Source organism: Dendropsophus ebraccatus, chromosome 12, assembly GCF_027789765.1.
Source record: "Dendropsophus ebraccatus isolate aDenEbr1 chromosome 12, aDenEbr1.pat, whole genome shotgun sequence".
NCBI lineage: Eukaryota > Metazoa > Chordata > Amphibia > Anura > Hylidae > Dendropsophus > Dendropsophus ebraccatus.
Window position 1 is genome coordinate 68764596 of NC_091465.1, and position 24810 is coordinate 68789405.

The 24810-nt window shown below is 43.6% G+C and overlaps 1 protein-coding gene across 1 annotated transcript; it reads left to right on the forward strand.

Moving 5' to 3' along the window:
* Positions 1-256: 256 nt before the first annotated feature.
* On the forward strand, positions 257-20884 carry SNRNP70 (small nuclear ribonucleoprotein U1 subunit 70). The gene is made up of 10 exons (XM_069949063.1): positions 257-421; positions 9845-10000; positions 10086-10148; positions 10753-10807; positions 10940-11004; positions 11264-11326; positions 12120-12201; positions 18239-18340; positions 18724-18811; positions 19834-20884. The coding sequence occupies exons 2-10, from the start codon at positions 9854-9856 to the stop codon at positions 20552-20554; spliced, it is 1386 nt and encodes a 461-aa protein (XP_069805164.1). The 5' UTR covers positions 257-421; positions 9845-9853; the 3' UTR covers positions 20555-20884.
* Positions 20885-24810: the final 3926 nt, after the last annotated feature.

Below are 24810 nucleotides of genomic sequence, written 5' to 3' on the forward strand. Positions count from 1 at the left end.
AAAGATTTTATGGAAAAAATAAAACATAATGTAAAGCAAATAAATACATTAAAATGCCATCAAAATCTCCCACTCTAAGCCACCGGTGGAGTAGTGCACGAGCACCCGGCAGACACCGCTCCACCAATCACAGAGCGACCCGGAGCGCGAGCCGCTCAGGCACTACGTCACCACAGCGGAGGAATACACACAGCCGGGAGATCTCTTCTCTGTAGGTCCGACGGGAAGGGGGCGTGGCTTCGTTGAAAGGGCTGTGTGGTTTTTTTTTTTTTTGTGTTGGCGGATGGATTCGCGCGCATGACGCCTGGAGGCCTATTCACACGCCGTGCGGCCTAGCAGTACTGCCAGACGGAAGACTAGTGCGGGAGAGCGCTGAGGAGGAGAGCGGAGCTGTAGCGGCTGCACAGCGGACAGCGCCTCGGTAAGAGCCGGGGGTAGATGAAGGGGTGCCGGCCTTTTTGTATAGGCCGCAGTACTGGGGCAGGATACGCCGGGAGCTGCAGGAAGGAGAGCGCGCCGGCTGAGGCCTAGTGTGCTGAGGTGCTTGGCGCCTCGTAGGAGCCCGGAGGTGGCCGGTATAACAGCAGCGCGGGCTTACCCCTGTACCTGCAGTGTTCTGTACTATACTGTGTACTATATACTGTAGTATACATGTGCTGGAGCTGTGTACTATATACTGTGTACTATATACTGTAGTATACATGCGCTGGGGCTGTGTACTATATACTGTGTACTATATACTGTAGTATACATGCGCTGGGGCTGTGTACTATATACTGTAGTATACATGTGCTGGGGCTGTGTACTATATACTGTAGTATACATGTGCTGGGGATGTGTACTATATACTGTAGTATACATGTGCTGGGGCTGTGTACTATATACTGTAGTATACGTGTGCTGGGGCTGTGTACTATATACTGTAGTATACATGTGCTGGGGCTGTGTACTATATACTGTAGTATACGTGCGCTGGGGCTGTGTACTATATACTGTAGTATACATGTGCTGGGGCTGTGTACTATATACTGTAGTATACATGTGCTGGGGCTGTGTACTATATACTGTAGTATACATGTGCTGGGGCTGTGTACTATATACTGTAGTATACATGCGCTGGGGCTGTGTACTATATACTGTAGTATACATGCGCTGGGGCTGTGTACTATATACTGTAGTATACATGCGCTGGGGCTGTGTACTATATACTGTAGTATACATGCGCTGGGGCTGTGTACTATATACTGTAGTATACATGCGCTGGGGCTGTGTACTATATACTGTAGTATACATGCGCTGGGGCTGTGTACTATATACTGTAGTATACATGCGCTGGGGCTGTGTACTATATACTGTAGTATACATGCGCTGGGGCTGTGTACTATATACTGTAGTATACATGCGCTGGGGCTGTGTACTATATACTGTAGTATACATGCGCTGGGGCTGTGTACTATATACTGTAGTATACATGCGCTGGGGCTGTGTACTATATACTGTAGTATACATGCGCTGGGGCTGTGTACTATATACTGTAGTATACATGCGCTGGGGCTGTGTACTATATACTGTAGTATACATGCGCTGGGGCTGTGTACTATATACTGTAGTATACATGCGCTGGGGCTGTGTACTATATACTGTAGTATACATGCGCTGGGGCTGTGTACTATATACTGTAGTATACATGCACTATATTCTGTTCTGTATATGGGCTGGGGCTGTACACTCTGTAGTATACATGTGCTGGGGCTGTACACTAGTATAAATGCACTATATTCTGTAGTATACATGTGCTGGGGCTGTACACTAGTATAAATGCACTATATTCTGTAGTATACATGTGCTGGGGCTGTACACTCTGTAGTATATGGGCTGTACACTGCTGTATACATGTGGTGGTGCTGTTCTGCACAGGACAATGGGCCTAGAGCAGATAAAGGGAACCTTTGGACCTCCAGCTGTTGTGAAACTGCAACTCCCATCATTCCTGGACAGCCAAAGTGTTGGGATTTGTAGTTTTTGCAACAGCTGGAGGGCCAAGGTTTCCTACTTTTGGCTTAGAACAGGGGTGTCAAACTCAGGCCTTTCAACTGTTGCAAAACTACAATTCCCATCATGCCCGGACAGCCAAAGCTTTAGCAATACTTAAAATAAATTAAGGGTGCGTTCACACGTACAGGATCCGCAGCAGATTTCATCTACATAACTGAACACCGCATCAAATCTGCGCCATCAAATCTGCTGCTGATCCTGTATGTGTGAACGCACACTAAATACATTCTTAGGTGGATTGAAAAAAAAAAAAGCCAGGGATACACACCTGCTTGAACATTCGCCCCTAATGTCTTAAAGCAAATGTGCCATCAGGTACATTGGTGCGCTTTTTTTTATTTATTTATTTTTTTTACCTTAATGGATCGGCGCTGGTGCTAGGATGTCGGTGGCAAAGTCCTTTTTTTGTTTAAAGGGGTTGTCCGGCGAAAAAAATTATTCACAGAATAACACACATTACAAAGTTATACAACTTTGTAATGTATGTTATGTCTGTGAATGGCCCCCTTCCCCGTGTCCCACCACCCCCACCCGTGTACCCGGAAGTGTGGTGCGCTATACATTACCTGTCACGTGCCGACCACGGTCTCCGATCCTCAGCAGTGACGTCTTCTTCGTGAGTCCGGCGGATCTTCCCGAGTGCTGGCCGCCCTCTGCAGCGTCATCCGAAGCTCAGCCGCGATTGGCTGAGCATAACTGTGCTCAGCCAATCGCGGCTGAGCAGCTGATGACGTGGCCGCGTCATCAGCCGCTCAGCCGCGATTGGCTGAGCACAGTTATGCTCAGCCAATCGCGGCTGAGCTTCGGATGACGCTGCAGAGGGCGGCCAGCACTCGGGAAGATCCGCCGGACTCACGAAGAAGACGTCACTGCTGACGATCGGAGACCGTGGACGACACGACATGCGGTGAGTATAATGCACCACACTTCCGGGTCTAGCGTGGGTGGGGGGAAACACGGGGAAGGGGGCCATTCACAGACATAACATACATTACAAAGTTGTATAACTTTGTAATGTGTGTTATTCTGTGAATAATTTTTTATCGCCGGACAACCCCTTTAATGCCTCCCTGTTCCCGCACTCAGTGCCAGTCTTTTTGGGTGCATTGGCCCACCCCGTAGCACTGGAGGCAGGCCCGCTTGCTGGTGTCTAGTGTGACAAAACCCCCTCTCCTCTGTGACATGGCTGGGGAGGGACATCGCCACATTTGGAGTCGGTGGGCTTGCCCCCAGTGCTCCGGAGCAGGCTGGTGCTCCCGAATGGACCAGCACCGAGCATGGTAATCAGAAGGCAATTTAAAAAAAAAAATCATAGCAATGTACCTGATGGTACATTTGCTTTAAAGGTGCCTGGGTCTTGGCTGATCTCCTTTCTAGTCCCATTTGAATGTGCAGGAAATCCCTACACAGCCACTTACTGAGCGCAGTGGTGAATGTCCTGAGCAGGGATTTCCTTGTGTTGAAATGGGACTACAAAGTGTGGATAAGCTGGGACCATCAGAACAGCAGTGGAGGGGGATTGAGCAGGTGTGTAACCCACCTTCCTCACACCTGTAGTTAACTGTGTGGTGTTACCTTGTCTATTTAGCTTCAGGCCACAAGGTGTGCTCTGCTGACAGGGTGAGGAACCTTTGGCCCTCCAGTTGTTGTATAACTAGAATTCCCATCATGGAGGGCTGTGGGTTTCCCCACTCTGCTTTAGTAAATCAAGTTAGGGTCCATTTACACAGAAAGATTATCTGCCAAAGATGAAGCCAAAGCCAGGAATGGATTTGAAAAGAGGAAAAATCTCAGGCTTTCCTTTATGGCCCGTTCTCTGTTTATAGTCTATTTCTGACTTTAGCTTCAAATCTTTGGCAGATAATGTTTCTGTGTAAATGGACCCTTAACCCCTTAAGGACAGAGCCTGAAATGGCCTTAAGGACCGGAGCAAATTTTATGAATTTGACCAGTGTCACTTTATTCATTAATAACTTCGGGATGCTTTTACCTATCCGGCTGATTCTGAGATTGTTTTCTCGTGACATATTGTACTTCACATTTCTTGTAAATTGGAGTCGATACTTATAACGAATCTTTATGAAAAAACCCAAAATAGCGTGAAAAATTGTGAAAAAATGCATTTTTCCAACTTTAAAACTTTTCTGCTTATACAGAAAATGGTTATACCACATAAATTATATATTAAATAGCATTAGCAACATGTCTACTTTATGTTGGCGGCATTTATTAAACTATATTTCATTTTTTTTAGACAATAGGAAGCTTAAAACATTAGCAGCAAATTTCCAAATTTTCAGTAAAATTTCAAAATCAGATATTTTTAGGGAACTGTTCAGGTTTAAAGTGTATTTGAGGGGACTGTGTGTTAGAAAGCCTCACGAAGCACCCCATTTCAGAAACTGCACCCCCTAAACTCTGCAAAAGCACATCCAGAAAGTTTTTTAACCCTTTAGGGGAGTCACAGAAATAAAAGCTAAGTGTGTAAGAAATTTGAAAATTTTAATTTTCTGTGCAGAGATTTTATTGTAATCCAATATTTTTCATAATTATAAACCTATTACCAGAGAAATGCACCCCAATATTGATTGCCCCATTTCTGCAGTTTATAGAAATACCCCATATGTGGCCCTATTGCGCTATTTGACGCAACCACAAGCCTCAGATATAAGGGAGCGCCTAGTGAATTTCAATGGCTCCGTTATTTTTGGTCATTTTTGACTGTACCACTTCAGGTTGGCAGAGGCTCTGGGGTGCCAAAACCTAAAAAACACCCCTAAAGGGACACCATTTAGAAAACTACACCCCTCAAGGAATGTAACAAGGGGTGCGGTGAGCATCTGGACCCCACAGGTGCTTCACAGATTTTCCAAACAATATGGCTTGAAAAAAGACTAAAGTATTTTTTACACTAAAATGTTGTTCTAGCCTTCAATTTTTCATTTTCACAAAGGGATAAAAGGAAAAAAAAAACACAAAACATGTAGCACAGTTTCTCCCGAGTACGGAAATACCCCACATGTGGACATAAAGTGCCAAGCGGGCGCAGGACGAGCCTCCAAAGGGAAGGAGCGCCAATTGGCTTTTGGAAGCTGGATTTCACTGGAATGGATTTCAAGGGCCATGTCGCATTTACAGAGCCCTCGTGCTGCCAAGACACTGGAAACCCCCCACAAGTGACCTCATTCTGGAAACTACACCCCTCAAGGAATCTAACAAGGGGTGCAGTGAGCATATGGACCCCACTGGTGACGGGCACAAATGTGGAAAAATGTGACGTGAAAGTGAAAATTTTCATTTTTTCACTTTCATGGCACAAATGTGCCCGTCATCCAGGGGTCCATATCCTCACTGCACCCCTTGTTAGATTCCTTGAGGGGTGTAGTTTCCAGAATGGGGTCACTTGTGGGGGTTTTACAGTGTTTTGGCAGCACAAGGGCTCTGTAAATGCGACATGGCGTTCATCATCCATTCTAGCCAAATCCAACCTCTAAAATCCAAATGGCGCTCCTTCCCTTCGGAGGCTTGCCCTGCACCCACATGGCGCTTTATGTCCACATGTGGGGTATTTACGGACTCGGGGGAAATTGCTCTACACATTTTGTGTGTTTTTTTCTCTTTTAACCCCTTGTGAAAATGATAAATTCAAGGCTAGACCAACATTATAGTGTAAAAAATTTAATATTTCATTTTCACGCCACATTGTTCCACATTTGTGCCCGTCACCAGTGGGGTCCATATGCTGACTACACCCCTTGTTACATTCCTTGAGGGGTGTAGTTTCCATAATAGGGTCACTTGTGGGGGGTTTAACTGTCTTGGCAACACAGGGGCCTTTTGAATGCAACATGGCCCCTCGAAATCCATTCCATCCAAATCCAGCCTTCAAAAACCAAATGGCGCACCTTCCCTTTGGAGGCTTACCCTGCACCCGCATGGCGCTTTATGTCCACATGTGGGGTATTTCCGTACTCAGGGGAAATTGCTCTACACATTGTGTTTTTTTTTATCTTTTAACCCCTTGTGAAAATGAAAAAATCAAGACAAGATCAATGATTTAGAGTAAAAATTTTAAAAAAATTACACTAAATGTTGGTCTAGCCTTGATTTTTTTCCATTTCCACAAGGGGTTAAAAAAGAAAATGAACACAAAACGTGTAGGGTAGTTTCCCCTGAGTACGAAAATACCCCACATGTGGACATAATTTGCCATATGGGCACAGGGCAAGTCACCAAAAGGACAGAGCGCCATTTAGAGGCTGGAATGGGGGATGGAGGCCATGTCGCAATTACAAAGCTCCTGTGCTGCCAGAACAGTAGAAACCCCCGACAAGTGACCCCATTCTGGAAACTACACCCCATAAGGAATCTAACAAGGGGTGCAGTGAGCATATGGACCCCACTAGTGATGGGCACATGTGTAGGACATGTGCCGTGAAAATAAAAAATACCATTTTTTTCATTTTCACGTCCCAAATGTGGCCGTCACCAGGGGGCCATATACCCGCTGCCCCACTTGTTAGATTCCTTATGGGGTGTAGTTTCCAGAATGGGGTCACTTGTGGGGGGTTTCTACTGTCCTGGCCGCACAGAGGCTTTGTAATTGCATCATGGCCTCCTCTAATGGGAATGGCAGCCATACCTATTTAGCTGGGGAAAAGGGACAATTCTAATTTATTTGGGGGTATTAGGCCAATTATTAGTTTATAAGGTTGGAAAATGACAGGTGTCCATCAAATTCAACCTGTGTTGATCCAGAGGAAGGCAAAAACCCCTCGTGAGGCAGACGACAGTAGCCTCATCACAGGGGAAAAATTCCTTCCCGACTCCATAATGGCGATCAGAATAATCCCTGGATCAACGTGACCCCTGAAATAGGAATAAGGGACAGAATTTAGATAATGTAGAACCCCAATGACGTGTAGTGCGCCTTGGAGCGATCCAGTATGCAGAGGCCGGGGGGATCAGGACAGGTGTCACACTGGTAAATGGTGTCCTTCCTGATCCCCCTGTTACCCCACACTCTGCACTTCTTCTGGGGTCTCCTGTTCTCCAGTGTGGGGGACGTCACCTGGAAAATGTTGTCCTGGTGCGATCCGGGGTCCCACATATCCAGAAGCGCTGGGTCCGCTCCATGGCTGCTAAATATTAGGGCTCTATTACTACTTCTGATATGTTCGGATCGTGCCGCAAGCTACAGTAGCTCGGGCAGCGAGGGACCGGAAGAGGGGGTGCTGGTATAAAGGTTATCCCCGTACAGGTGGTGACCTTTATCCAGCAGTGGGAAGATCAGTTCCCGGACGATCTCCCCACTAACTCCGAGGATGGGGGGGGGGGCATCTGGCGGCTGGATTCGAGTGTCCCTTCCTTCATACACTCTAAGGGTATGTGCACACTGCGGAATCGCGAAGGATAACCCTTTGTGCATTCCGCAGTTGGCACCCGCCGGCGGACTGATGCAGGCGCACGTCTCCGTCCGTGTCGTAGACTCCATTCTATGCACGGGCGGATTCCGCTCTGCGTCCAACGTGTTGATGGAATGACGGATAATGGAATCCGCCCATGCATAGGATAGAGTCTATGACACAGGCGGAGACGCGCCCCTGCATCAGTCCGCCGGCGGGTGCCAGCTGCGGAATGCACGAAGGGTTATCCTTCGCCATTCCGCAGTGTGCACGTACCCTAAATCTGTAAGTGTACCCTGAGGTACTCTCACAGAGTTTGTAGAATTTCACGCCATACCGTCATCTCTTATTGGGACGGTACTGGCGGAAAAGACGTGTCTGGGGGGCAGCGTACGCTACGCTACTCCCAGACACGTCACTGGATGATGAGGAGGATGAGGATGAATGGAGGAAAGAAGGACCCCCAATTCATCCTCACTGGCTGTTTCGGTGTCGGAGGCAATAATAACGTATGCGTCCGATACCGAAAACACCCTGGGGGCCATCTTTATATGGGGATTGGTATATAGGGTATGTAGTGGTGTAGTGTAAAACTTTATTCAATGTAGTGTGGTGTAATGTAGTGTTTTTTTACGTGTTTTTTACAGTAAGTATACAAAAAAAACCTACGCCAAAAATGGTGTTGCTGATGAATGCCGCACTTATGTTCGGCACTTATAAGCAGACCGTGGCAGTAGGATATAAAAAAAAAACACCCTACGCCAAAAAGGAGGAGTTGCTGATTAGCAGCGCACTTTCGTGCAATGCTGATCAACACTCAGCGGCGATAGGGTGCGGAAAATAGAAAAAAAAAAAATTGGGAAAAAAATTTTTTTTTTTTTACTACATTCTGAACATCCCTGTAGTGGCTGATACGTGTATTACACTTATCAGCCGCTAGGGGGCAGCAGAGCGCAAGATCCGAAAATAGACGACGCTGGAGCCGGAAAAATACGAAAATAGACGACGCTGGAGCCGGAAAGAGACGATCGGGACTCACGGAAGAAGCCGAAGTCCCAACAAGAGGAAGTGGACGCCGGGAACCCGGAAGACGCCGATCAGGACCCCGGGACAGGTGAGTAATGTACAAATACCTGCTCCGGACCTGAGGGGTCCGGAGCAGGTATTTATTACTTGTGGGGACTTTGATCGCCGTGAACGGCCGGCCGGCTGGCCGGCCGTTCACGGCGATCGGGACGGTGGTACCGTGACCACCATTACTTTTTACAGTAATGGCGGTCGGTGCCGTCCTCGGACAGCACCGACCGCCATTTTTTTCCGGGTCATCGGGCCACCGATGGCCCGGAAAGGTTCCGATCGCCGCTATGGGCTTATCAGCCAATAGCGGCGATCGTCGGCATGGGGGGGGTTAACAACCCTCCATGCCGACAGGGAGAGATGGCCTGCTATGTATTATAGCAGGCTATCTCCCCCGATCGGGACCCGGCCGGCCGCGGCGCCCGTTTAAAGGGATGACGTACCGGCACGTCATGGGTCCTTAAGTGACAGTGATCCATGACGTGCCGGTACGTCATGGGTCCTTAAGAGGTTAAAGGAGAAGTCCAGCACTGGGGACTATTTTTAAGGCAGGGGAGGAACATAATAAACACTCCTGTCCCTGTGGCTCTCCGGCATCGGATCTCTGGCACTGCATACGTCACAACCCAGTTGATGGCCTGGCTGCTCAGCCTGTCTGACTGGTGTGGGACACAGCTCCAGTCACCGATTGGCAGAGCCGGGTCGGTATTTTCCCACGAGTTGTGACGTCATCGGGGTCCTGGGCCATTTCGCAGGCATGTGGAGAGGAAAGCAGTGGTTTCTTATTTGTGCCCCCCTCCCTCTCTGCCAGCTGTCAGGTTTTTAAAATGACTTCTTTAATAGTGTACATATGTCATTCATTTAGTCCATTATGGGGCTTTATCCACTTAGTGCTTGAGTTATTGGGTCTACATATACACTGAAATATTCTATAATAGTCCAGAGAGTAATGATCTGCTCCCTTCAGTATATCCAATTAAATTACTTTCTAGCACAGTGACCATCGCTCTTGTATTCTTTAGTGCAGATATGTAAGGACCAGAGCGCAAGTGTCTGGTCAGTGGTGCGCGGCTTAAGTTTTTAAGTTGTTTTTTTTAATAAAGAAACCTATAGATTTTAGGAGAGAGGCATTTAGGCTTCATAGCGATGAATAGTATATTGTCTGGCTCTAGCCTCAAAGTCTACCTGCTTGTTTTAATTGATGAAGAGAAGATATAAAACAAGGGTATAGTTAGGCCGCTTTCTGTCACTCATTGTGCGTTGCTCATTGTTAGGATTATTGGTCTTACACAATTTTCTTTCTCCAGGTCTTCAAAATGACGCAGTTTTTGCCCCCCAACTTGTTGGCTTTGTTTGCTCCGAGAGATCCAATTCCATACTTGCCACCATTGGAAAAACTACCTCATGAAAAGCACCACAATCAACCATACAGTGGAATAGCTCCTTACATAAGAGAATTTGAGGTGAGAAATTGTTCTTTTTACTAATATTTTCACTTTCGTATTCTGTTTTGTGACTCCTGTTTACTCTGTATGCTCTTACTCACAGGACCCCAGAGATGCCCCACCACCTACAAGAGCAGAGACCCGTGATGAGCGGATGGAGAGAAAGGTAGAGGCCTTAAGTCACTATATCACTGTAATATATAGTAGAAGATGATTCCGCTCTTAATGCTCCTGTTTAGCAGCCTCAGAGTATTCTGGGAATGTGTAACGTGTCACAGACACTTAAAGGAATTGTCTCATCCAATGTGTCCCTCCTTGCTCCCCCCCCCCCCCCCAGCAAATGACTCATTCAAATACAGGGCTGGCTAAAGTCCACAGAACCCCGTCTGTGATGTCCTTGTGCCCTAAAAATGGCATATAAACCTGTTCCGCACAATGTCATGCCTTTCCCACCCAACTATATTAAAAGTGCAGAGAAAAGAACAAAATAGAATAAATTGTACTTCTATATGTATAAAGATGGGCATAAACGTTGTTAGTTTCCCATTGACTTCATGAGACAACTTCTTTTAAAGCCGTGGCAGTGTGCAAAGGACATAGTGACGCCATCTCTTTGGCCGTCGGTTTTCTGTCTTCCTATACTGTAACTGAATGAGCGATGTACTGTCTGGTGATAATGTGGTGTCTGTGTATCTTTGGAGTTATTTGCAGCACAATCTCTTGTAAATGTCAGGCTTGCTATATATTTCAAACTTTTTTCCCCTGCACAGAGGAGAGAGAAGATTGAGAGAAGACAGCAAGAAGTGGAAAATGAGCTTAAAGTCTGTAAGTGTTTGAGAGATCACTCACCGGAATTATTCTTGGCTTTTGTGCTGTTTGCTGTTAACTATGAACTTACAATAAATGTTTTGCTTTGGCGTGAAAACTAAGTAACTATTTTTGTTTTTTTACAACCAGGGGATCCTCACAATGATCCAAATGCTCAAGGAGACGCCTTCAAAACGCTGTTTGTTGCTAGAGTGGTAGGTATCAATGGCTACTTCCCTGATGAGTATTGATGTGATAATTTTGTCAGTAACAGACTAGAATGAACGTGCTGTGTAGTAATTCAAGACGTTGTTGACTTTCTTGTATCTATTAGCATTTTAGTGGGGCTTTTGTGATGTATAAAAAGAGCACACCCCATGATTTTATACTAGATTCCAGTGGTTACTGACAGCAATGTCTTATAAATTTTTGTGTGTTTGGCCACTCTTAATCCCATGTGTGATTCTGTTTCAGAACTACGACACCACAGAATCTAAGCTACGAAGAGAGTTTGAAGTATATGGACCTATCAAACGGGTGTGTGTTTGTCCTATCTCCCTTGCTTTTATTGTTTAGTGTTTTTTATAATTTATCTGAAGGTTTATATCAAAGACTTGAAAGCATTATCCTGAGTCCTCTCTTCGTAGATGACTGTTTTGCATCTATATCATGTCCTCTATAACGCATGTTACTTTCATCTTTTTAATTGAAACCCAAGTAACTCGTACAGTGTTTTGGCCAGAACACCCCCAGCTGTATATTATACCCTGATCTAATGGTTGATAGCTCTGTTACCAACCCTTTGGCCTCAGTTTAGTCATTGCCATGCCCAAGTAAATAAAGGGAGAAGACTACTTTTATCACCTTGGCTCAATAGCTGGGTGCTGTTGGGTTGCTTCAGTAATCTTGTGTGTGTTTGTTAGGCCTGACCATTTCAAAGTAGTGTACGAATACACAAGCATTAACTTTTTAACATTTAACTTCTGTTTAGCCACTTCTCTACTTTGAATCAAGGACAGGGTCCGTCTGTTTGACATACAGTAGCTGGACACCCAGAGCCCAGACCTCCACCAGTTCATGATGTGTCTGAAGTCACAAGTTGTTTACTTGAGAAAAAAAAAACGTCAAAAACCTTGTATCCTCAGATGCAGTATTTGGGAAATGCACTGCGTACTTTACTTGTATTAGCAAAAACACCCTTAGTGCGCATTGCCTGTATTATTGTACAGTCCTTTGCCATAATTTTAGCCATGTTGCTCAGGTTTATTGTTAGATGTGGCCTAAGGGCTTTGTAATATAACACACATCTGTTTTGTTTCCAAAAATACAGATTCACATGGTATATAACAAGAGATCAGGAAAGCCCCGTGGATATGCCTTTATAGAGTATGAGCACGAGCGAGACATGCACTGTAAGTTCCTTCTAATAATTTTATTCTCTAATATGTTTGTCAGTGTAAATAAATAAAATGCCCTTAACTTTAAGGGCTGTGTCCAGAAGGTAAGTTACTGCATTATGTGGGTACCCGAATTCCACTAATCCCACTGCTGCCCGCAACACCTTGTACTTGTATAGTACCAGTTAATCTCTTGTTTTATACATTGTGTATTTTAACAGTCTACCCATCAGGTTACCATTAGATCCTCTGTTTTCATATAGTTTATATTCTGTACTTGAAGGACAGTGGTTAGTTTTTATGGGAGGAAGAGGGGTTAAGGGAGTTTCATGTATTATTAGAATAACATAAATTTGGGATTACTGAAACACGGGTCCTACTGTGATCTGACAGATTATGATGGGCAACAATTTAAGTTATTAATGCCATGAATTAAGTACATTTTCAAAGCAGTAAATCCACATTAGTTTTATGGATTCTGTTCCCTATGGCATTGAATAGTAAGACAAGTTGGAGTTCACAATAATAAATTACATGTTTGTTCCTTTCTCCAGACTCCACTTGGTGGCCATAGTTTTATGACCTTTTATAGTAGCTATCTGTTGCCCATCTTCTGTAAAATGTTATACTTTTTTTAAAAACTATCTGTACAACGTCCATTGTGAGTGGGGTGTATTAATTTTGTGTTCTTATTGCCACTGCAGCCACCATTGTGATGGCAATTGCCACTGCTGGCTTGCAGCTGATGCTAATGCTCCCCTTTACAACATCTCATTGTATGGTTGGTATAAGGGTTTGTATGATGGGTAAGACTTTGCAGCATTTACACACACACACAGGGAGGCGGATTAAACATCAGACTAGGTGTTATTAAAGCTCAATAGTCATAAACACTTGTTAAACACACACACACCACTATGTCTGGTAGGGAGTGCAGGTAAGCAGATGCCTCAGTAGTAACAATAGTGAACTCCTTAGAATATCAGCCATTTATATCAGAACACAGTGCGTATCACATTGTTAAAGGGGTTATCCAGCGCTACAAAAACATGGCCACTTTCTTCTAGAGACAGCAGCTCTCTTGTCTCTAGTTCAGGTGTGGTTTGCTATTAAGCTCCATTCACTTCAATGGAACTTAGTTGCAAAACCTACACCCAAACTGGATGAGTGGTGCTGTCTCTGTAAGAAAGTGGAGATGTTTTTGTAGCGCTGGATAACCCCTTTAAAGTGTAACTCCACCCAAAGTATAATTCAGCTATTACACGTTATATTGGGCTCACTTGGGCAGACACTTAGATTTACTTTGTTCACGTAGCATATACCTGATATCTAGGTATGATTCCACAGCTTATATTTCAGTAACATTTAGTAAGGTAAGCTAGGACGAGGGGATATACAAGGGAGTCACTAGCTTTCCAGTTTTACTTTAATTTGATGTCACAGGTTTTGTTTTGGGTGGAGTTACACTTTAAAGGAGCTCTGTCCGGTCTCCTATACATAGTGGGAGAGATTCTGTGTTGGTCCTGCTTTCTCCACCTGCCCTGAGTGATGGCTTATGAATCTGTATACTGGGGGAGCTGTCTCACTGTGTGGGGGTGAGAAAGTGGGACTCTTCAGATCTTGGAACCTTTTAAGCAGCTTTGTACAAAACCAATAGCAATTCAGAGCTAATTACTCTGATACAAGGTAAGAGACCGGACAGCTCTGTTTAAGGGGGGTTTCCCAGATTCAACACTTTTCACCTATCCATAGGATATCTGATTCCAGGGGGGCCCAGTATAGGAAACCCCGCCAGTTTTCAATTATCTTCACTGTGGGCAGAGGTATGAATGGAGCGGTGGTCTGGTGTGCCTGTGCTGCCACTTTATTCAGAGTCTTGGTCGTCTTGGGGATCGTGGGTACACCAAACTCCTGTTCTCATAATTGGTGGGGCCCCCAGGAGTCAGATTTATCACTTATCATTAGTAGGTGAGAAATATTGATTCTGGGAGATCTTAAAGAATTCAGCTTTGGGAATATACCCTGTGATTGGGCTTTATGGGTACATCCCATAGAGAGAGACTGGTAGTTGTAGTATAAGCTACTGCAAGCTTTCTAATGCATGTTCTGTAGAAACACAAGATATTGAGGTACATCGGCAAATATTCTCCATTTTTTTATGCTTAAATAATTATAAGTGTTAGCTGAGCACATGTAGTTATATCTACACAGAACAGTCTGCTTGCAGTAGCATATTGTACATCTAAAGCTAGACATGATATAGACATTTTATTTTAGTAATAGCTGCAGGCTATTGATTTGGTCATTAAGCTTCACTTCTGCTCATATTTCTGGTTTCTGTGGGTAACATACCCATAATTACTTACCAGCACTACTTACTGGAAAGGTAAGATTTCTAAGTAAGGCTAATCCTGTGCTATCCCTCCTGAGTTATATAAGGTGGTGGCATATCACTAGGATATGTCATCACCTTATAATCTACAGCTGGGGTGTCAAACCTGTGGTCCTCTGTTACAAAACTACAATTTCCATCATGCCTGAACAGCCAAAGTCAAAGCTTTGGCTGTCCAGACATAATGGGAGTTTTCGTCTAGCAACAGCTGCAATTTGGCACCTGTGCTCTACGTGGTTCTGACATATAGGAGCCCCATTGATTCTGAGAAATAATAGCCCACAATACCAATTCAGGTTTTCCTTGACACTAGTGTTCCTGGCAATCCATCTCTGCAGGCAACTGTAGCTGGTCCATTCACTTGAATAGAGCAGTGGTACCCTGTATTTTGGTTGAGCAGGCCCTACTTGGCAGGAAAAGTCTTAAGGGGGCTGACTTAATTTTCCAGATCAGTGGGGGTCCCAGAAGTCAGACTCCCACCGACCATAAATGATGCATATCCCTCCCCCCTTCTATTAGAAGCACTGAAAGCAGTGTATGTAGTGCAGCTTATGGCCCAAAGTACAGCAGCCAGTAGACCATGCTCAGGTTTCCCATAAACTAAAAGTGCAAATAACAGTATAAAAAAACGCATGCCAGCGTTAAAATGCATTACCAAGATATTTGGGATCTGTGCTACATGGATTCCAAATAACATTGTGTGCATAATCATTTAGTATCATTAACCCAGAGTTGTTTATATCTTGTTGGTTAAGGTAAAGCAGAGCATTAAGATATAAAGTAAAGAGTTTTATGGTTAAGGTTATAACTTAGCATAGCACAGAAAAGACAGTACCCAGATTATTTAGCTTAAGTTCTAACTTTCTACTGTCCCAGCCTCTCAATGAAATTGGTGTGCCATCATTGTGGATTCACACCATTTCCATTGTCTTTTTGGGAAATATAGGAAGCAACTCTTGCTATGTCAGCTAAATGTAGGTAACAGTATAGGCAGTGTACAATAGCTGGTTAGGATAGAGCCTGTCTAGGTAGCGGCCATGAAGGATATTGTGTTGCAGTATGCAGCACGTCTTCCATGCCCTTTAGATTTAGTGCATAGTCCTGTATTTGGAAATAGATCTGTAGGCTTTGGTTGCAGTAATGCAGGCCTAGATAGGACTAGACCAAGCAAAGTAAGGCCTAGGGCCCAGGTAAGCCACAGCAAGTGGGTGGAGTCATCCTTTCGCCTTCTCATTGGCGCATGATGCTTCAATCAAATAGAGGCAATAACGAATCGGCAGCCAACCAGCAATGGTAAATCTTCGCTTTTTTTAAAGGATGAAGCTGAAGACTACTTGGATGGAGAGGGGTAGGTTTGGGAAGTAGGTTTGTGTCAATGTTAAGGCCTTGTCCAAGCTTACAACCACGACAACCTGATTGGCTTTCTGGTACTCGGTTTGTAACTTTCTGAGCCTTTATACCCCCCCATCCTTGACCAAATTTTACCAGTGCACTTTTTTCCCCTCCCCTTTCACCTTTATTCACTTTCCCTCTTTTTTCCAACCTGTTATGAGAAAGCAGTCTGTCTCCAGTGTTGCTTTTTATCCATACCATATTTTTGATTCTTTTACTAAGCCAATACTATAGTCTTGAGGTGAACATTCACCATTGGTAAATTTGTCAAGGTATTGCAATATGAGCAGTTTCCTTTTACTATAGTTACTCCAGTTATTCCCTCTACACGTACGGGCCATTTGGGTAATAGGCTGAGAATAGCAGTGAGGAAATAGACTCTTAAAACGTAGAATTGCCTCTGCCTCACATTAAGGATTGGCACTGAGACTAAGAGCAGTCGCGTGACATGGATGGCATACATTTGTCATCCGTAGTTAAAGGGATTGTCTCTTTGAGGGAAAGTTTGCACTGGCAGAGCAGGAGCTGCTTCAGAACATCTTATGCCTATATGACCTTCAAAAGAGAATCCCTTTAATTTGCTTTCTGCTACTATCCCCTAGCACCTGAATTTGCTCCGGCCTTCAAAGGGAATAGTTGTGAGAAAGGAATTGTTCATAATGTAATTCTGTAAAGTAAAAGAATAGGCTTTTAACACATTTCCCAAACTTTCACATGGATCTCCCATTGCAAATGTTGGTATGGCTTCCCTTCTGAATATTCACAGTATGTACCAGCTTCTTAGGTTAGACTTCTGAAGTTTTAACCATGTGGTATGTTGATCAATATAACCGGAAAGAATATCCTTCCTCTGGAATTACCATCTACCAAGCTTGGTAATCTTGGTAGAAGTTAATAAAGTGTTAACATTATGCCGATGAGGACATTTTGGTGTTGTCGATCTGTGTGCATACACGTAAGTTATAGTTTGGCTTTCACTGAATGGTAAGCACCGTGTTTGGCTAGTATGTATGTTCATTCCTGCCAAACAAAATCCATCCGGCTGAAATTGCTCCATATGTTATCCGAGTTATTCAATCCGAGGAAAGGACTTATATGGACTTTATACAATGAGAAGGCAGATATTGCCAGTTTTCGAAGCAATGAAAGGCCTTAAAGACTGTACCTCACTTAGCTGTCGGGTGTCGATCCTGTTCTGCAGCTGTCATCTGTTGACCATTTACTTATTACGTGGTTATACCGGATTTATATAGAGCAGCTGAGACAGGTAAGCTTTTCTCAGCTTTAGAAAAAGCATCAGATCACACAAAAAAAATTAAGTTTAAAGGACCTTCCAAGATTCAATCCTACTTTCCCAAGATATCGTCATGAAATTCGTTGAATTTGAGGCGGTAATTTGAAAGTTTTTGTAAGTAGTTTCATCAGGTAACTTTTTTAAACTTTATTTTAGTGGTCTTGTCTAGTGCTTCTTGCTGTATATTATTGTAGCTCTTCACTACTAGTGTGTGTGTGTGACCTGCAAACACTAAGGGTAAATCTCTATAGCTGCCTTACACATATACAGATCATTGTAAAGATTTGTATCTTTCTCCCTAGTAGCGCAGAAAAAAGTCTATACAATAGTGGGTACATGCAGATTTTATTAAATAGGGAGAATAGGAAACCTGTGTTTTTGTTTTTTATAACTTGTACTTTCTCCTTTTCAGCTGGGTCCAAGCATGTGGAATGGAGGGGGGGGGATGTCATAATGGTTGTAGGATTCAGAAAGACTTTGAAATGCTTACTTAGAAATCAATTCCTATTTTCTGGGGAAAAAATGAAACTCATTCTTGTAGTCTGGGGAAATACCTACTGACCTGGATGTTTTACTATGAAACCCTCTACATACTGAGCTTGTGCGAGGTTGGGTAAAATATGGCTTGCTTCTTGCCAATATAGCCCCACTCCTGTCCTTTATAGCTGCTCTTCTCCATCAATGTGAATGAACAGGAGTGGTGCTATTGCTTTAAGAAGTCATGTTTACTTCTAACTTCCTTTAACACTGTTAGTTCATTGGACTTATATTTAATGGATTTGTGCCAGAGGTGGTACTGCTGGCTCCAGATCATTCCTTGGTCAAGGTGGAAGAGCAACTGCTTGAATGTCCTGCATTTAGTATTCTGTTCTGATTATTCTGTAAAAAATTTTAAAGGTGCTGGGAGGGGGAGATGGGTTGTGCACCTAGGCTAATTTCTCTTGTTCTGCCCTTCTGGAAACAATGTGTTACAGCGGCATACAAGCATGCAGATGGAAAGAAAATTGATGGAAGGCGTGTTTTGGTTGATGTTGAGAGAGGACGTACTGTGAAAGGCTGGCGCCCACGCAGGCTTGGTAAGAACGTTGTTGTCAGTCACTGCCTGGTCCCTTGAAGGAGCTGCAATTTTTAACAGATGGCATCAGCTATGCTGGGGAAAAAAAATCACAAAAAAATTTATATAAATTGTGCAGCACCTCAAGTCTGGACATTGTTTACACAATTGCTGTTTAACCAGTTCCCCAGTAATCAAATAGAAATTGCTTATTAATGTTGTATAGGGTCTGACTTCTCTGTAGGCTGCAGATTCTCTGCTGTCTGAATGTTTGTTTGCACACCAGAATTCTTTGCTTTTCGTTTTAAGGCGAGCTGCAGTTATATTTTCAGTTACCACAGAACATAACTTAGAATGAAGTACTTGTTACATATTCTGCAATGCTCAATTTATTTAATATATTAGGTGGTGGGCTTGGCGGCACCAGACGCGGGGGAGCAGACGTTAACATACGGCACTCCGGCAGAGATGATACATCTAGATATGATGAGAGGTGAGTATTCTAGTCATTGCTGTGTTGGTAAATTCTGTTTCAGTTCTATTTTAAAGTACATGACACAAGTTTGTAGTGGATCTGTCAGCAACTTTTTGGCCACTTACAATAGGGCTTTTCACCCTGAATCAGGAGATATAACTCTTATTTCAATCTCTTGCTCCAGCGCTGAAATATAACATTTAGAAGATGGTTTATGCTAAGTGAGAGAGCCCACTGGGCTTCCCCTAGGCTGCAGAAGCCCAGCAACATTCTCCCCCTTCTCGAACACCCCTATGCCTACATGTAAATACCCAGTCTGTGAACTGTGCTGGCCTTCTGCAGCCTAGGGGAACACCCCATGGGCTTTATCTCCCAAATTGTATACAATTTCTAAAGTTTGCATCTTGGAGCTGTAGTGATGGAATGAAATAAGAGTTATGCTCCTGAATCAGGGTAAGAAGCTGTACTGTACACGTCCGCCTATAGTTTTGCAATGCATTTGTTTGAATCTTGAGAGCTTAGACACCCCAACACAAGAAAAGCCAAGTGCTTTTGTCTTTTTTTTTTTTTTGTCTGGCTATCTGATCAAGCACTGTATGTCTTCAAAAGACTCAACATTTTGGTGTGAGTGGTTCTTTTTTTTTTTTTTTGTTACAATTGGATAACCAAGGTCTTTAGATACCAATGTTAGGGTGCCTTCACACAGACACACACACCGGATCTGCAGCATATTTGATGCTGTGTTCAGTTATTTAGATCACATCAGCTGCTGATCCACAGCAGAAAATCCGCTGCAATACGGTGTAAAGCTACCCTAACCTTATGTAGACTAATTACAGCAGTGTAGAATAAGTCACTGCTTTGACCATATGATTTCATCAAAAGAAGGCAGGTAAAATCCAACCTATAAAACCTATGTCCCATATATGATGCCTGGTTGATCCCACAGACCATAATTTTTATTTAGCACTTGGAAGTTTCCAGTTTGTATTTTACCATTATATGCACGTACTAATTGAAGGCTTGTTCGCTTCCAACAGGGATCGTGACCGAGAAAGGGAACGAGAGCGCAGAGACAGGAGCCGGGATCGCGATAAAGATCGTGAGAGACGTCGAAGCCGTTCCAGAGAACGAAGGAGGAGGACCCGCAGCCGTGAAAAGGATGAGAGGAAACGTAGCAGAGAAAGGAGTAGGGATAAGGATAAGGATAAAGATAAGGATAAGGATAAGGAAAGAGACCGCAAACGTAGGAGTCGTAGTAGGGACCGGAAACGGGATAGAGACCGTGACAGGGAAAAGAAAGAGGAGCGTATTGAAGGAGATATTCAAGAAGGTGCAGAGCCTACTGTTGAAGACTTGCAAACAGTTGATACAGGCTTAGATGGTCTGGAGATGAAACCTGAGCCAGAAGAGAAAAGTAGGGATCGTGACAGAGACAGGGACAGAGAAAAGGATAGGGATAAAGATAGAGACCGGGATAGAGATAGGAGACGCAGCCATAGAGACCGGGATAGAGATAAGGACCGGGATAGAGATAGGGATCGTAGACGGGATAGAGACAGGGACCGGGAACACAAACGGGATAGAGACCGTGGTGACCGCGGTGAGAAGAGGGAGGAAAGAGTTCCAGATAACGGTATGATTCAGGAGCCGGTTGAGGAGACCAGCCAAGATATGTATTTAGACCAAGAGTCCATGCAATCTGGAGATGGCTACTTATCGACAGAGAATGGCTATATGATGGAGCCTCCTATGGAGTGATCTTGTTTAATCTGAAGAACTCTCCACCCTAAATGAACTTTTTCTTCCGTAGCCAGACTTGTTAGTGTACATTGAAGAGCCACAGCCACAGTTCTCACTTGTGAATACAACATGGATCCCCTCAACCGTAATTAAATGTGCTGTTACTAAACAGTAATGCTATTCACCATGAAATTCCGACAACGCCATTGGGATTTTTTTTCTTTTTTTTTTGTCTCGTAGGTGGGTATGTTTTACGTGTTTATGTAACAATCATCCCTGTTGTGTAAAGTTGCATTTATCTTATTTCCTTTTATACGGCCTCTCAAAAATAAAAATCATTTTAATGTCTTCTGTTTCGATTTTGGATGTGCTTTTATTTATTCAGAAAACAAGGTGGGTTGTCTTAGACTTCAGTTACCCTATATAGAATTGTACAATTTAATAGTAATTGCTTCTGTGAGGTAAAGGTAGGCCTGCCTGTCTGCCTCATATGCAGACTGCTCATACCCATAAATGCTGGGACCCTCACCTGTTAGGAGAACAGAAGCCTAGTCAACTGCACTTACCAACTTGTAGCTGCCCCATTCTCTCTGGTCTATAGTAGTTGTGAAGGCCTTGAGAAAATGTGGTATGTCCACCATATTTTAGGCATTAGTGTGATTTCTTAAAAGAAAGAAAGAAAAAAAAAAAACTTGCATGGTTCCAGAGATTGGGGAACACTCTTTACTGTATATACCAACATGTATACCCTATTCAGTGGCTGAACACACTTTCACACACTACTATGCTACAAACAGCCAGCATATTCTTTATAACATGTACCTCTTAGGAGACTTCCCTGGGCATGTGACTGGTCATATGCTTATGAGATCACCAAAGGTTCGTTCTTTGTGTCTGGTGTGAGCTATGATGTGCCCGTCGCCTCTAGCTTCCTATTCTGCCCAGCACTACTTTATACAATCTTTTTCTTAATGTCTATCATGTGGCTTCTCCACCATTTGTCCCCAGTTGGGGAAGAGATTAAAATAGATCTATCCCTCCTATAGGTTGGGATAAAGCATTCACTTTCTTACATAAGATATCCATACTCTCCAAAATACAAGAGACACATTATAAACTTCTAAGTGGTATAATGTTCCCTCTCTATTACATAAAATGTATCCAACATTTGACAAATGGTGGAAGTGCACGCGGGTAACCCTCTCACATGTTTGGTGACAATGTCCACCTATACCTGACGACTTGGACTAAGTACTTTCCCGAATGATCCCCTCCCTTTTGTTAACCATTTTTCCAGGCTCTTAGGCCATTTCTCTCACTCATTAGTTACTTTTCTTGCTTCAGCTATGAGAAACCTAATACCCAGGCTCTGGAAAACCAACAAAATCCCCAACTTTTTCCCAAATTTGTAAGTACTGAAGTGGGAGTATAAATCAATGGTATGCCTTATAGAGGGGGGGGGGGAGTGCCTATAGGGGAGCAGATAGACATAGCGATAAATCATTGGCAAATGCTGGGCATTTGTGGTGTGTACCTCCAGCTTCATATCCAGAGATGGAGGGGTGTGCCCAAATGACGTGCAAACGATGCTCCATACATAAAACATAGATTAAGAGCGAGAGTGGTGCAGTTACAGACTTTTAGAGGGAGCGTGAGACTACAGTTCCTGCAAAGCTGTGCTTGAGGGTGATCATACAGGGCCATAAAGCACTTTAACATTATGGGTCCCAGACTGATCTGTTTGAGTGTGGCCTCCATAAAGCTAGAATAGAGCAATTTTAAACCCAAATTTATTTTATTTTCTAAGTTTTAATTTTTAAAAGTAAAGAGAACAGAGAAGTGCCCCCCCCCCCCCTCCCAAAAAAAAAAGGACCTGATATGGAAAACAGCAAAAATTTTAATTGTCTCCGTTAAGAGGTAAACAATACAACTGTATGAATAAGCTCTGACAGGGCTAGGAGGAAAGAAATAAAAAAGAGAAAATCCCTGTGGTGGCAATGGGTTAATCTGGGATAGGGCTGCCCTTTCCTCTTGAGCACAGCATGCACTTTTTCTTTATTTCTTTTCCTGGTGGTATACTGTTTCTAGTCTCAGGTGTGTCAGCGGGTTCTGCGAAACAGGCACCAAAAATAGGCAGATAAGCTGCCGGAATGGGGATAAATTCCCTGCCAGATAGGTATGGATTTTCAAGTGCTAAAACTTCTGCACTTGTGACCTTGCTGGTGTTGACCGTCTGGGCAAAACAGATTATTTATCACCTAGTCTTCTATTTTCTTGCCTATACTAACCAATCACAGCTCCCCCTTCATTTTACCTGATCAATAAGATAGAGTGGTGATCTGAGTACTGTGGGCAACAAAGAGGATGTGACTAGAAGACAGCTGGTTATATGTCCCCTGTGTCTTAGAATCCAAGTTGAGTCTAGTGTGTGTCTCTACTATAAGAGAAGTGTAAGCATTGCTGGGGGCCACGCGGCTATGCTGGCTGGAGTGAAGACATCAAGAGCATCCGTTGCTCCCTGGAAGTTTCCAATGGATGAGGGAGAACCTATTGTTCTTGGGAAGACATCTCTGTACTGCTCCTTTATCTTGTAGTCCATACCGGCCTACAAGACTCCCTTCCCTATTATTATTCTAAATTAAGGTCCTAGAGTTTATTTTCCTATCATTTTGACTCCCAAGTCTTTAAAGGGAACCAATCAGCACAGATGTGGCAAACAAAGCTCCAACACAGCTTCCCTACCATATTGGTGGTAGGGGAGCACACGAAGCAGGAGGAGAGCTGTGAACTAGTCATCTGGTAGTGCAAATTTCAAGGAAATATATTGAACTCCCAATTCCTAAATTCTTCAGGAAGAAATACCAGTAGACAAGAGGAAAGTAGTGGTTTCAGTAGAGCTTTCACCCAAAGTAGAGACTGTAGCGGAGATGGAGCAAAGTTCATGCAGAAACATCAGACCAGCACTTGGCTAACATAAAGAAGCTTTTCTTTAAGAAAATCCTTTGCTTTAAAATCAACTGGTTTCAGAAAGTTCTATAGATTTGTAATTTACTTCTATTTAAACATCTCAAGTCTTCCCATACTTATCAGCTGCTGTATGTCCTGCAGGAAGTGGTGTATTCTTTTCTGTCTGACACAGTGCTCTCTGCTGACATCTCTGTCCAGAGCAGCAGTGAACTCCCATAGAAAACCTCTCCTGCTCTGGACAGTTCCTGACACAGACCTTGCTCAAAAATTTATAATTAGCTGCACCAGGCCTTGATGAATCTTGCACAATTTTTGGTTACAAAAACTTGGCAAAAGAATTATGCCAGGGTGGGAGTGGAGTACTGCAGTGCAACTGTGTGCACAAAAAATTGCTCATGATAAATAATAAACGTAAAACTGCTCAACTGCTGTGCGCAAAAACCTTTAACGCTGTTCAGGGCGGATCAATGCATTGGGGAGAAGTCCCACTTCCAGTGCACAAAATCATCTAATTAGAATAGTGATTAAACGCCTAATAGCACAGAAACAGCCTTACAAAGTTACCTTCATCCTCAGCGCCCGTGTGCTATTAGGGGATTTATGAGTAGGTTAGAATTACCCCATACCCTTATGCTCTGATGGAGGTTTATCTTCCAAAAATCTAATAGCATGGGTTAAACCCTCTGTATTCTTAGAAGGTGCAAAGATCAAATCTACATGGAAAACAGGATCCACCAGCTGATTCTTTACTGGTCTTGGTACATCTGGCACTTTAGAAAAACTAAAGGTTCCGACATGTTTTCCCCCATCTATACATTAATTCATCAGGGGACCAGGGGCTAATATTTCTCCTTGAGGAGAGTGTCATAAAGATGTGTGGAGACAAGAGATGAGCAAACCAGGTTCAGGTTCGAGTCCATCCGATCGGCATTTGATTAGCGGTGGCTGCTGAACTTGGATAAAGCTCTAAGGTTGTCTGGAAAACATGGATACAGCCAATGACTATATCCATGTTTTCCACATAGCCTTAGGGCTTTATCCAACTTCAGCAGCCACCACTAATCAAATGCCGAAAGTTCGGGTTCGGATGGACTCGAGCATGCTCCAGGTTCGCTCATCACTAGTGGAGACTTATAGGCTATTCATGCTCCACTGGGAAGAGGGATATGCAAAGTAGCTCTCTGATGCCACTAGCTGGACTCCTAGTTGGTAGGGTTGCTATAGATCTGTTTTTGCATAAGATGGAAGGTTGGGTGCATGTATCTGGAAAAGAAATGGCACCTGGGTACACAATGGGTAGTAGGTAA